The following is a 13,546-nucleotide window of genomic DNA, read 5'->3' on the forward strand; positions in this document are numbered from 1 at the left end:
ATTGTTAGGTAATAGCTTGACAAAGTCCGTCAACCATTGTGCTGTACTGCTCTTTCCCAACAAAACATAAAGTTTCTTCAATTTGTAAATCGAAGCTTACTGGCCAGTGATCAAGAACGTACCCCATTTGAAGCCACGCATCCAGCGGTTGATATGGGACAGTCGCATGCGTCACCACTGAAACCTGGTTTGCATTTACAAACACTGCGTCTGCTCTTTTCATCGCATACACACTGGCCTCGGTCTGGCCCTGCGGATATAACAGATTTTAAAATGACAGTCATAGTAATGGGTGGAAAAACTTTCACTTTGTAAAATCATTCTAAGTAACTTCAGAAAGTTTTCTGAATGAGCCCTTTGAAGAAGAAAAAAGAACCGAGTAAATAAACAAACACACCTGACAGTGGCAGATTCGTTTACATTCAGATGACAAAATTAACAAATGATTGTTTAATCACAATTGAAAGTAAAAAGCATCCTCGACTTACCTCCACATAGTTGCCCTTTGTACCGCTCACACGAGAAGTTATCACACTCACAGAACCGTCCAGATATCACCTCTTTCTTGTCCTAAAAGTTTGAGAACGAAGACTTTCCTTTTATTGTTGTGGAAAATGCTATAACTATACTCTCTGTCCAGTTACTTCGATTTAATTTCATGAATGTTGGACTTGAGGCTTTACGTGGTAATGGTTAGACAGACATTTTATATTTTAATTTTTGGGTAGACCTTCGCCGTAATTGTAATGAATCCTTGGCGAAGTCGTGGCGTTGAGCGTTTGTAACATTATAGAAACGTGGCAGAGTCCATGCTTAGGCTATGTCTGAGGTCTTGGCTCTGGCTCACAATTTGGCTTAGGCTGCGTCTTGTGTAATGGCTGCCATTTTTCATACGACTGCAAATATAAACAAATCCTGCTGCTTCAAATTCAAAAGCCACATGAGGCTCACTGGTGATATAATCATTTCCCCAAAACAGATGTGAAATTGAATTAAGTGCAAGCAGGGCTAACTTGTAAACAAATTGCGAACAAATTAGGAAAATTAATCTTTATGTTGTAATTGTGTAAAAAAAATAAAATAAAATAAAAAGGACGACATACCTGTCTTTCAAAGCAAGCACATTCCCCACATATACATTCACCTCGTCCAGAACACGCAATGGACGAGTTACTGCTCCTATTGATGGAGAGAAAACAAATAAAAGCAAACTAGACATTGTGTGTGAATTGGAGACGTTGTGACGCTAGGTGGCAGCAGACTAACATGGTAAACAGCCACGTTTACTCGTAGCTCCAAGCATGTGTATTTTCCAATAAGTTGAAGAAGTAATTTAAGTTTATTGCTTATGATACCACTGTCTTGACATGGATTCGAACCATCAGCATTATGAAAAAACCTTAGGAGCTTGAGGCCGTTTGGTTAGACGGCTTTGCCACTCTATTTGTACCTTTTCTTTAATCTGTCTGTTAATTGTTCTAAACTTTGTAGGTTTTCTTTCTGTACTGTTTGACTTAAGGCCATTTTTGATATTCCATGTGTGGGGATAAATAATCTTTTCATATATTATTTTATCTTATCTTATTTTAACACTAACTTAGTCTTTATGTACTATAATACTGTTAACGCAAGTATATTCACTTCCCTTAGCGTCTTTTTCAAACGCTTTCCGTAAACTTTACGATAAATGTTTGGTAAACAAACGTCAACATGTTTATCCTTACGCTCTGCACGATGCCACGTTCTCATACTTGTCTCTGAACGATACCTCAGTGTCTTCACCGCTGCTACACTCACAGAGTTTACCGTAACGCCCAGCGTCACACACACACTGCCCGCAAGACAACGTACCGTTTCCATTGGAACAATAGTCGCTGTTGGGAATCTGTGGACGCAACACAGAAAAACTTTAAAATAAAATATGACACTGCTCAAACTCTCGAAACATTACACAATGACGCATCTTCGAAATTATAGGTTTTTCCTTTGCTACTCAGTTCTCACACTCGATATACCAAAATCATGAATTGCGCAAGCTATGTGGAACTTTTAAAAAGGTAGAGGTGGAAGCAGACCTCCCAGGTAAACACATTGTACTCGGTTATGGACGCGTGCTCAGAACAGCCTCGTTAGTATGCTGCCACCTAGCGTTCAAAAGCCTCCAATTGACCCAGTGCTTTGGAATTAGTTCATAAGTTTATGCCATACACTGCACTCAGGTTCTGTGTTTTTCTAGTATTATTATTAAAATTATCACTCAATACCAACAATCGTTTGTTGAGTTTGCGACATTCAGCCAAGAAAACATGTTTACAGAATTATGAACATTCAGAAAGTGATTGGTCTCAAACAAAAATATTTGAAGTTTTCACCTTTTCACAAAAATGCAAACATTATACGAAACTAAACAAAAAAGATTGTGTCTTAGATGTTGGTGTGTAAACGGTATTGGATTCAACTTTCAAGTCGTACAGACAACAAATCTTACCGACAAATCTTCGCAATCACAGCTGCATGTCACTACTACTGAGATCTCTAAAGCTTCTTCAAAACCAATCGGTCCAATGTTGAAACTACATTTAATATAGATAAATATGAGAAGAATGTTAGCAGTTGGCTTAATTAAGCATTGTATCGTAACTATAACGGCATCCATCTTTGAATGAAATGTCGAAATTTAAGCAAAATCGCTTCCTTTTAAATTCACAAAGTTTAGAAGGTAACACAGAGTACCGCAACTAGTAGCCCCGTAGCAGTGGGATGGTTTGTTAGGGTACTTCATGTACGGAACTGTAGACGATGTGACCGAGGTTTACATTCAAACCGCCCCCTGTTGACAAACACTCTATACGTCATGTTTCGCCGGGCACTGAGTTGCGCAGTCTCAGTAAGATTGAGTACACTTTCTAGCTGGCTGCCAAAACACAAAGGTTTTGCCCGGCGGTATGCGCGCGAATCATGTTATGGTTTTCGTGTGACGTCAGAGGTCACATCGTCTATAAGATCTCAAGAATCCACATTTGATTAGTCGTGCAACTTTTCAGCTGATTAGCGGATTTCCTTTTTTTTTCTTTACAAAACACTCCCCGAGAAAACTGAAAAACACTTTGCAAAATTTAAGTGTGATCAGCCATTTCCTCCTTTGTTGTTTACCTTTGCTCGGTATTATCATGGCAACTGGTAGCTTCCACCGTGACGTCAAAACTGACAACCTCACCTAGCTTGAGACCAAGGCAGACTTTGGACCCGGGGTTTGGCGCCTCGTTCAGACAGCGAGACGTGTAGGTAACGGCTAAGTTTTCCGGAGCATTGTCGGAGATTTGAACCTTTGAGGTTATTTTCTGAAAATAGGAAAGTCCATCAATAATAGTGGGTTTATATTCAATTTATGACGAAGGTCACGAAAACAAATTAAAGAGCAACATAAAGTTAAGCATCACATCATGGTTATGACACTATCCATTCAACACCAATTTAACAAACGGTAAAAGCTATTGTTTTTAAACTCACATCGTAATTTTCCTTGATCAAGGCAACCACGTTAGAAGAGTCAGGGGCCAAGATGCCAACAGTTGATCCCTCGATGAAATTTGCGAGTTCCTGCACCAAAAAAAAGCATTTTGAAAAAATAATACTGAATAACACAAAATAGCAATATGCAAATAATACAATAAATACATTTATGGGGCCTTTTCTCTTAAAAGATGGTTACACAACGCCGAATATGAACTAGAAAATTTACCCAAATAATACAGTTTTTAAAATATAGGTCATTGTTCAAAAAGATGAGTTTTCAGCGCCTTCTTAAAAGCGTTAAAGGAGGGGAGCAGGGGATGCACTGTGTGGAAGCTCATTCCAGAGTCGAGGTGCATGTATAGAATGCATGGTCATCAGCTATATATGCTATATTTTCTGGGCACATGGAGTAGGGTTATGTTCAAACTTATAGTGGGGATTCTGGGGTGGATTTCACATAGGGTCTAGTCGAGACTAGTCTTATCTCGAGTTAAGACTAGTCTTATATCGAGTTAAGACTAGTCTTATCTCGAGTTAGGACTAGCCTTAAGTTTCTAATATCTCCTAGGACTAGTCCTAAGTTAGGACTACTCCCTTACTCTTTGTGAAATCGACCACAGGACCCCACTAAAAGTTAGACATTACCCTTCGATGTTCTCAGACCATACATGTATTATAGCATATAGCTCGTGACCAGACTATGGTCTTCCAGACTCTGGTCTGTCAGAGTGATGGAGTACGATGAGTGAGCCACGATACAAAGCGAGCAACATTAACCACATACATTTTGGACATATGAATTAAGCCCAAATGATGGATATTTTTTTAACACAATTATTTTGAAGTAAACTTATAGTTATTTTAAAATAATTACAAGTCATAAATATCACTATTTGGCACTGCTCTAGAATTGCAAGTGTCGTGGATTTAAATCCCACCCGAGTAACATGTCTGTGATTTTTTTTCACAGACCTCTGGAAAATACCGAGTAAACAGTGCTTACACACATCGGTGTACAATGGGTAAAAAACAAATCTGTTTAAATCCCCTTTTTACTGGACGAGAATTTGTGGTTCGTCACAGCGATTATAGCGGTATAAGTTGGGCACGGAAATCTGTAACCGAAACTAGGTAATAGATGCTTACCCGGTAAAGGTCGGTGTGGCCCGCCGTTACCGCGAAAATAGGAATGACATTCTGCTCTCTCATGCGGAAGTTCAAATGCCCAACGGACGGATAATCCTTCAATGGAAAGAACACAAATTGGAGACATATTATTAAACACTATGCAAAATTCAAACTTGGTGTAAAATAAAGATAAGGTCATAATCGGTACTCAACAAAGCCATGATCATGAAACTTTCTTTGTTAGAAGCACTGCGGCTGTTTATTTAAAGCCATTATACACTTTCGGAACAGGAAAAAAAAAAAAAAAAAAATCACAGATTTACAAATAACTTACAGGGTTTACAGAAGGTAATGGTAAAAGACTTCTCTTGAAATATTATTCCATGAAATGCTTTACTTTTTGAGAAAACATTAAAACAATAAATATCAATTCTTGACAACGAGAATTACGGATTATAGTAAATACATGTCATGACACGGCGAAACGCGCGGAAACAAAGGTGGGTTTTCCCGTTATTTTCTCCCGACTCCGATGACCGATTGAGCCTAAATTTTCACAGGTTTGTTATTTTATATATAAGTTGTGATACACGAAGTGTGGGCCTTTGGACAATTACTGTTTACCGAAAGTGTCCAATGGCTTTAAACGATGAAGGATTTACTTTGAAGTATTGTTTGGATAAGGTTTCACCCCCCCCCCCCAAAAAAAAAAAAAAAAAAAAACATTTGAACCTGACAATATTCATGCATGACTCGTTTGGTACCCACTTTCACTTCGCTAAACGTGGATGGATTGGACGTTCTCGCAAAAATACCGTGACAGTTTGTGTTGATGTTTTCATATACAATGTGGACACTGTAATCAGCTGAAAATTTTACCTGTGACATTTATTGTGTCTTTTCCGTATTTTGCCCTTTAATCAGCATAAGGTTGACAAAATCTATCTATGATCCTTAAAGTGAAATATGAAAACTTTTAACTTGTTACAAAAATTAATCTGTGCGGCCTAAGCATCCAAGATGAAAGAGTTTCCTATTTTAAAAGAGCTTTAAAATTTTTACTTTTAAAAATGATGAGTTTTTAACACGCCACGGCTAAAGACCTTTTCAAATAACTCATTGTTTTGTTTCATTGTTTTGCCTCCACCAGTGTAATGACCTGTGGAACATTTGGGTCGTGATATAGAGCGCCTCATCGATCACTGACGGTACCAAAAGCAATGTATCACTGACAACATTTATTTAAACAAGCTTACAAATTCGTTGGCCCTGTCGTTATAGCCTGTTTCACTGTTCAGGTGACACTCTCCATCGTTTGGATTCACAATCCCAAGTAACTAAAAGAGAAAGGGTTAAATAGAAAAATTTACCTGAATTGCTCGAAAGATCTTTCACAACATAAACCTGAAGCTTGACCTAGAGGGTTTTATCCCCGAAATATTCAGGTGTGATCCCCGAAATATTCGGGTTTGTTCAACGGCGTGTTGTGGCTGAGCGGAAGAGCACCAACCCGAAACTCTGTTGTTTCTGATCAGAGCAGAGTGTGGGTTCGAGTCCCGGGCTTGACACATGTGTCCTTTTAAGCAAGACACCTTAAGTTATTGATGCGTCCTTCGGCTGGGACGTAAAGCCGTAGGTCCCGTGTGTTGTGTAATGCACGTAAAAGAACCAAGTGCACTTATTGAAAGGAGAAGTTATTGCTGCGTCCTTCGGCTGGGACGTAAAGCCGTAGGTCCCGTGTGTTGTGTAATGCACCTAAAAGAACCAAGTGCACTTTATCGGAGAAGGGGTTCGCCCGGGTGTTCCTGATTTGATTGGCTGCATATTGCGCCACAGCAGCTTGTAAACTAATGGTGCAATGTAAATGAAAATGTATCATACTTTATAAACAAAGCTTCACATACTTGTAGGAAAATACAGAACAAAAATAGTTGAACAATCTCGTCCATATGGGTATTGACATTAACATCTTTTTAGAGTGCAATGTATCTGTTGAAGATATGGTATGAACTTTATACACATTGAGCTTTCAGTTTGAATTTAATATTTGTAAATATTTAGTTACCATAAATCATGCACCAGTCTGTAAAATAAAACAACCCGCTGAAAACCACTTACCTTCCCATCGCCAGCAATATGGAAAGCATCGTCGCTAACGTAAACCACGATGTGTCTTGCTTTAGGCAGCCAACCTATTAATTCCTTTAAACAAGAACAAATAGTATGATATGTTTAAGGTGTACGGTGATCCTCGTGCTTTAGGTCCGCGTCAGTGTTTCTTTCATGCGTTAAAGTAATACAATTAGGAACCCCAGCACTCTCGTTCCAAGGGGTGACCGATCTCGCCATTTCCCCAGCATACATTGCTCGCTCAACGAGAGGTATCGAAACGGCGCGCTGGCCATGGAACGAGGCTGGAACCAAAGAGAATTGCACAGTTTATTCAAATATGCTTCAGTTCAGACATTATTAGTATATACATTTCTACATATTCATTGGAATGACGTCACCTACTTTGCATACTGTGATCTGCATAAGGGCATCCAGTCCGGCCTCGGGGCTGTCCAGGTTCCCAGAGTACGAGGTCTCGTTTACTCTGTCCTAAAAACGGGGTAAAAAATTAACATTACAAAATGTTTGTGATGACATTTTAATTCCACACATAATAGTTTAGAGTCTGCTGCCACCTAGCGTAAGCTCTAATTGTTGGTTTGTCTTTCCTAGACTGGTCCCCTTGGTACTTGTTTTATAGAACCAGTGACTTCATTGGATACGATCATTAGATTGGATAAACTCGCAGTGACGTAGGCTTTCTATATCTGTATCTTTCTTCTGGTGCTGCTATATCGAACAAGTTACATACTACCAAGGCCCAAAATGCATCGTCTATTGGTGGTTTTAAAAATATGTATGAACAATAATCCTCATGTTGTTCTTCTGTTTTTTTTTATTGTACAATTTTTGTACTCTGACTGTTTGAATTTTTTTATTTTATGTTTTCCTTTTTCCTTTTTATTTTATTTATTACACAGGACCATAAAGTAATACAGCTCTTGTGCTTATTTGTGTATCCTGTATAAAGATTTTAAAGTAAATAAATAATTGAATAAATCTGTGTTTTGGCAGCTGCACTTGCGGTACGGTCGTCTGCATAAGAATCTAGGTGAAAGGTGAAGATGAACGGGGATTGGCCAATGCTAGAGGCCACTCTCTGACGTTATTCACGAGCCTCGAAGTGAAACGTCAGGGCCCAATTTCATAGAGCTGCTAAGCACGAAAATTTGCTTAGCATGAAATATCTTCCTTGGTAAAAAAACAGGATTACCAACCAAATTTCCATTTTGTTGCATTTCCTAGTTACTTGTATTCAGCTGTTTTATGGTTATCTTGAAAATCACGTAGAAATTTGGTTGGGAAATCCTGTTTTTATCCAGGCAAACATTTCATGCTAAGCAAATTTGTGTGCTTAGCAGCTCTATGAAATTGGCTAAGTCTTTCCTTACCGAAAACAAGTCCGTGTTCACGTCCAAAGGGAGGTGATTTCTGAAGTTGTAAGGCGGCTGACAATCCGGGCACGGCTCTAAAAGACTATTGAACATAAGCAAACATTAAAAGTGTGTCACTTCATGTGTTTAAAAATACATCATTGAGATTGCTATCGATTAACTTTAAAACAAAACTTCTCTTCCTGTGTGGTTATTTTTTTGCTCTCCACCAGTTTATCCAAAGCCAAATTGGTATAGACGAATCTAGTCAAGTTAATTTAATCAGGATCACGTGATTATTTGGAGTGCATCAATCCATAATTTTTTTTAACATTATTATTATTTATTGTTTTATTAGATGTTGTGGTGGGAAAGGGGTCTCCAAATACAATGTTCTCAATGGGAGACTTTTGGGACGCTTGGTGGCAGCAGACTTACCAGGTAAAATCCATTGTTCTCGGTCATGTGCGCACGCTCAGAACTACGTAAACAATGGCAATTTACCTGGTAAGTCTGATGCCACCTAGCGTCCCAAAGTCTCCCATTAACTGAGACCGATACCCAGTTCAGTGGGACTTTTATTTCTGGGGTTGAATACATCTGGTATGAACTTTAAAATCAGTGAGTTTCAACGTTGAAACTAAAAATACACCAAACATTCTATATATTATAAAGCTGTTTTTGAATTCATGAAGAAGTCTAACACTTACCTACTAGGAGCAGTATTTACAAAGGGTGATAGCGTTTTCTCGACAAAGGAGCCAAAACCAAGTCGGAAATTTCTCGTAATTTCCCCCATCTCCTCGGCTGTATATGAAACAATTCGAAAGAGAAAGTGCTTTCAAAAACAAAACAATAAAAACAAATATACAGGGCCATTATGTTTTGACCCAATGCCCAATCTTGGCCGCACCGTTTGCAAATCATTGTGCACATTTTTAGGCGACAATACAATTATGTTAACGTTCCAATCAAATTTCAAAATGGCTGACCATTGATTGTCAGTACCCACTTGTGACGTCATGTCCGACGGGCGTATCAAATTTCAAAATGGCTGACCATTGATTGTCAGTACCCGCTTGTGACGTCATGTCCGACGGGCGTATCAGTTTAAATTGCACTTGGTGTTCAATAAACATTAGTTTATTTTATCTTGATCAAGTGCCATAGACCTTTTCACAAATACCCAGTGCGCAAGCGCCAACCGTTGAATGAGGTGCATGCTAGTCTAGCTAGCGACCAAACTTGATCGCTAGCTAGACCAACATGCACCTCATTCCTTATCGACTCTTTGCGATAAGGTCTATGGTATAAAAAATAAACCACAAAATGGCGTTGCGTTTTTTGTATTATTACAAAAAGTTCAAAAAGTTATACAAAGATTTTTGTTTTGTCTGACCCTAATTGAGTCATGACACATCGATCAAAATTGATTTTAAATTAGAGTCAACACGTACCTAGTGTATTTGCTAACTGTTTGAGATTTTCTAAATCATCTTTCATGGATCCGCTTAGATCCATGACGTAATAGAGGTCCACCGGGTAATCCCTTGCCTGGCGCACAGATACACTCAGATTAACACTTTGACCTGTAAAGTGACAGGCAGAAATAAAACAATAAAATCAACCCAAGTTGAATGGAATGCACCCCCCAAAAAATTGATACATTGAAATCAATCACAGTTAAATGGAATGAGGATGCACCTGTAAGCTTGTTAGTGTACAGTGAATAACAAAACTGATACATTGAAATCAATCCCAGTTAAATGGAACGAGGCTGCACCTCATCTTTTCCTCGTATTAAAGTGAAATACAAAACATGATATAACATTGAATTTAATCCCAGTTAAAGGGAGGGTACACGTTTGGTTATTGTCAAAGACCAGTCTTCTCACTTGGTGTATCCCATTATAACCATAAAATAACAAGGCCCGCGTTTAGTTCATATAGCAACTTTATTGTCCGGTCATATTAGTGAGTCCTGGTCAATTAAAGACACTGGACACTATTGGTAATTGTCCAAGACCAGTCTTCTAACTTGCTGTATCTCAACATATAAATAAAATAACCAACCTGAGAAAATTAGTCATCGAAGTTGCGAGAAAATGATGAAAGAAAAAACACCCTTGTTGGACGAATTTCTGAGCTTTCAGATAAGAATAAAAGACTTCTAGCTAAAAGTCTTTTAATATTTTAGAGAGAAATTACCTCTTTCTCAAAATCTATGCTACTTCAGAGGGGGCCGTTTCTCACAATATTTTATATTATCAACAGCTCTCCAATGCTCGTACCAAGTCAGTTTTTAAGTTAATATTTGTTTTGAGTAATTACCAAACGTGTTCCCTTCCCTTTAAATGAAATGTGGCCTGTTGTATATCCACAGTGAAGTGATAAACAGCGCTAGTGAGATTGAAATCATTGCGATGCAGACCCACCCGGATGGGGGTCAGTTCTTTGTGCTTCCTTTGGGAATCGTTTTGTAATATTGTTTACCGACCAGCGGTCTGTATCATCGAACAAACTTAGTTTGAGGTCATATCTAAAGGTCATATCTAAAGGTCATACCTACCAGGTCGTAGTTTCAGTCTGATTTTCTGGGGTGCAACTTGGACAGGATCACCTAGATTTGGATCTGCATCTCTTAGCTCCTCGTTCTACAAAAACATTTGAAAGAAATCAGATACGGTACAATTATTTATTGTTAAAGGCAGTGGACACTATTGGTATTTACTCAAAATAATTATTGGAATAAAACCTTTCTTGGTGATGAGTAATGGGGACAGGTTGATGGTATAAAACATTGTGAGAAACGGCTCCCGCTTAAGTGCCATAGTTTTCGAGAAAGAAGTAATTTTCCACGAATTTGATTTCGAGACCCCAGATTTAGACCTTGAGGTCTCGCAATCAACCATCTAAACGCACACAAATTCGTGTGACAAGGATTATTTTTATTCATTATTATCTCACAACTTCGATGACCGATTGAGCTCAAATTTTCACAGGTTTGTTAATTTATGCATATGTTCAGATACACCAACTGTGAAGACTAGTCTTTGACAATTTCCAATAGTGTCCACTCTGCCTTTAAGTAGGATTTGTAACTTTTCATGGTTGAAATGCGGTATTGAGGCCTAGAAATGTTTAACACCACGTAATGATAATCTGCGGTTCTTTTGAGAACCACACCATCTCAATTAGATATTAGTTCATGGTGTTACTGCAAACCTTATTATATCAATTTATTGTTGTTCTACAGCAGTACTGTTGTTATAATTATGTCTGTGGTGATGAACCTCATTTCTGCTCTTTGTTTATATAGCGCCCTCTTTGGGTCAAAAAGAGAGAAAGAATACGGCTTCACATGTGAATGAATTTGAACCTAAAATATAAATGTTCACCAACACAGATCTAACCAATAATACCAACCTCTTCTACGCTAACACTGCTGACTGGGTAGGTAATATCGAGACATGTTTTGTTGATTAAGTTCTGAATTAGATCACATCTTAGGAAGCCGGTATCTTCAGTGTAGCCCTGAAAAGACAAATGATTGTTTAAAATGTTGCAACTAAAGACCTGAAATGGTATTAGCTTTATTGACTAAAAACCCTTCCTTTAGTTTTGTCACAAAAACTTCCAAATTTACAATCAACACTATATATATGAACAACACTATAGTATCTTGACCATGTCATACTTGATGAGAAATAAATAATCTAATTTCGCGTTTGGATTTTACCGCTCAGTGAACGTTTTATTCTTTTTTTTTTGTTGCATCGATGTCATGCAAAATCATAATGTGAACTCGATTTTTAACTTTTTTTTCTCGTGACCCAGATTTCCGATCGATCTAAAACTTCTACAGGTTTGTCAGTTTATGTATAATATGGTAGATTACATAAAGTACTCACACTGACAGCAACTGTTTTGTTAACAAAGCCAATTCTACAATGTACCTTTAAAATGTACCCAGTCAGTTTTCCCATGTGGTTTATTATTTTGATAACTGAAACGAAAAATACTATGTCCATTAATAATTGAATCTGAACAACAAACACTAGGTCCATGTTTTAAACATTACACCATTGAGGAAGGAAAACCTCCATGGTCACTTAAACTGGAAGTTATAGATGACCTTGGCAGGAAGTGACGTATCAGCATACGCATTGTGTGGTTGACACACTATGGGCGTTGTGTTCAAACAAAACAAAGACACTTAAAGTTAGGAAAAGAAGAGAGTCTAAAGAAAAGCACGCTTCTCTCTCAAGGAATAACGGTCACTTGTCTTGTCTTTCTGAAAGTAAACAAAATTGATTTTTTTTTTTACCCCGTACGCGCAAGTCCTGTGGGCCGCATTACCTTGAGGCTGGGAGCACTGTAGGTGCTGACCGGTTTCCGGTCAGGTTGACCCCGAAACTGGTTTAAGGAAAATGGAATTATAGCTTGGATCGAGTTTAACCCATTCTGTGTCAACTTTGACAAATATTGGAATAAGTAACTCCCAACTTACCCGCTGTGTGCACCAACCAAATGGTGGAATTTAATAACCATTAGGCTAACTATACTAACCCGTTGTGTGTACACGTTGGAATAAGTAACCAACTAACCACCACTAACCTGTTGTGCACACCAGCCACATGTGGGATCGATGGCAGTACAGTCCCCGCAAGTCCTTCCTCCAGAGCATACATTATCTTCCAATTCCGACGGCTCTTTGGGTACTGTTTCTGTTACTGTTTGACAACCCAAAAAATTCAAAATCGAAATCAATGAAGTATCTTTCAAATTAGGAAGCAAGTACCTGGGCAAACCCAATAGTCAATCTTGCGTACCCGTAGACTACATTATCATGAAAAATGCTTAAGAACAGAAAACCGCTATTAAATCATAACACACATTTGCTTGCATTAATAGAACGTTATCTTCAACTTCCGACGGCTCTTTGGGTACTGTTTCTGTGACTGTTTGACAAACAAACAAATTAAATATTCAAATCACTGTAAGGAAGCAAGTACGAGGGCAAACCCGATCGTCAATCTTGCGAACCCGTAGACTTCATCTCATAGTAATGTTTGCACAGAAAACAGCTATTAAATCATAACACACATTTGCTTAATACGGTGTTATCACTTAAATTACCATTCACGTGCATACTGTGACTGGTTTCAAGCTTGGCTTTGCTAAGCAGAAATTTGTACCATATCTCAATTCTGTCCCCAAGTCAAACTATATAAACATCAAATGTTAGGTGTAAAACAGTCATTGTTTTGGTTAGAAAAGGACAGCAAAACCAGGAATAACATTAATAGAACGTACTTCCCCTTAATATATTTGTTAACACAACGAAAACTGTTGTGTGTGAGTGGACGTGTGTAAAGCCCCTTTCACAAGAGAGTAATAAATTGTAGCATGGTTGT

At 38.2% G+C, this 13,546-nt stretch overlaps 1 protein-coding gene across 3 annotated transcripts in view; it reads right to left on the reverse strand.

Moving 5' to 3' along the window:
- LOC139948899 (integrin beta-1-like) overlaps positions 1-13,546 on the reverse strand; it is a 41,996-nt gene that overhangs the window by 7,323 nt on the left and 21,127 nt on the right. For all 3 annotated transcript variants that reach the window (XM_071947261.1, XM_071947260.1, XM_071947262.1), the window contains 17 exons: positions 12,747-12,862; positions 11,556-11,663; positions 10,699-10,783; positions 9,587-9,718; positions 8,840-8,936; positions 8,148-8,232; positions 7,159-7,245; positions 6,763-6,846; positions 5,901-5,981; positions 4,663-4,758; positions 3,511-3,600; positions 3,154-3,341; positions 2,489-2,573; positions 1,725-1,885; positions 1,104-1,179; positions 489-570; positions 123-250 (listed from right to left, as the gene is read on the reverse strand). In XM_071947261.1, coding sequence (XP_071803362.1) covers positions 123-250; positions 489-570; positions 1,104-1,179; positions 1,725-1,885; positions 2,489-2,573; positions 3,154-3,341; positions 3,511-3,600; positions 4,663-4,758; positions 5,901-5,981; positions 6,763-6,846; positions 7,159-7,245; positions 8,148-8,232; positions 8,840-8,936; positions 9,587-9,718; positions 10,699-10,783; positions 11,556-11,663; positions 12,747-12,862 — 1,781 coding nt within the window. The remainder of the gene's footprint in view (positions 1-122; positions 251-488; positions 571-1,103; positions 1,180-1,724; positions 1,886-2,488; positions 2,574-3,153; positions 3,342-3,510; positions 3,601-4,662; positions 4,759-5,900; positions 5,982-6,762; positions 6,847-7,158; positions 7,246-8,147; positions 8,233-8,839; positions 8,937-9,586; positions 9,719-10,698; positions 10,784-11,555; positions 11,664-12,746; positions 12,863-13,546) is intronic.

This window comes from Asterias amurensis, chromosome 16, assembly GCF_032118995.1.
Source record: "Asterias amurensis chromosome 16, ASM3211899v1".
Taxonomy (NCBI): Eukaryota; Metazoa; Echinodermata; class Asteroidea; order Forcipulatida; family Asteriidae; genus Asterias; species Asterias amurensis.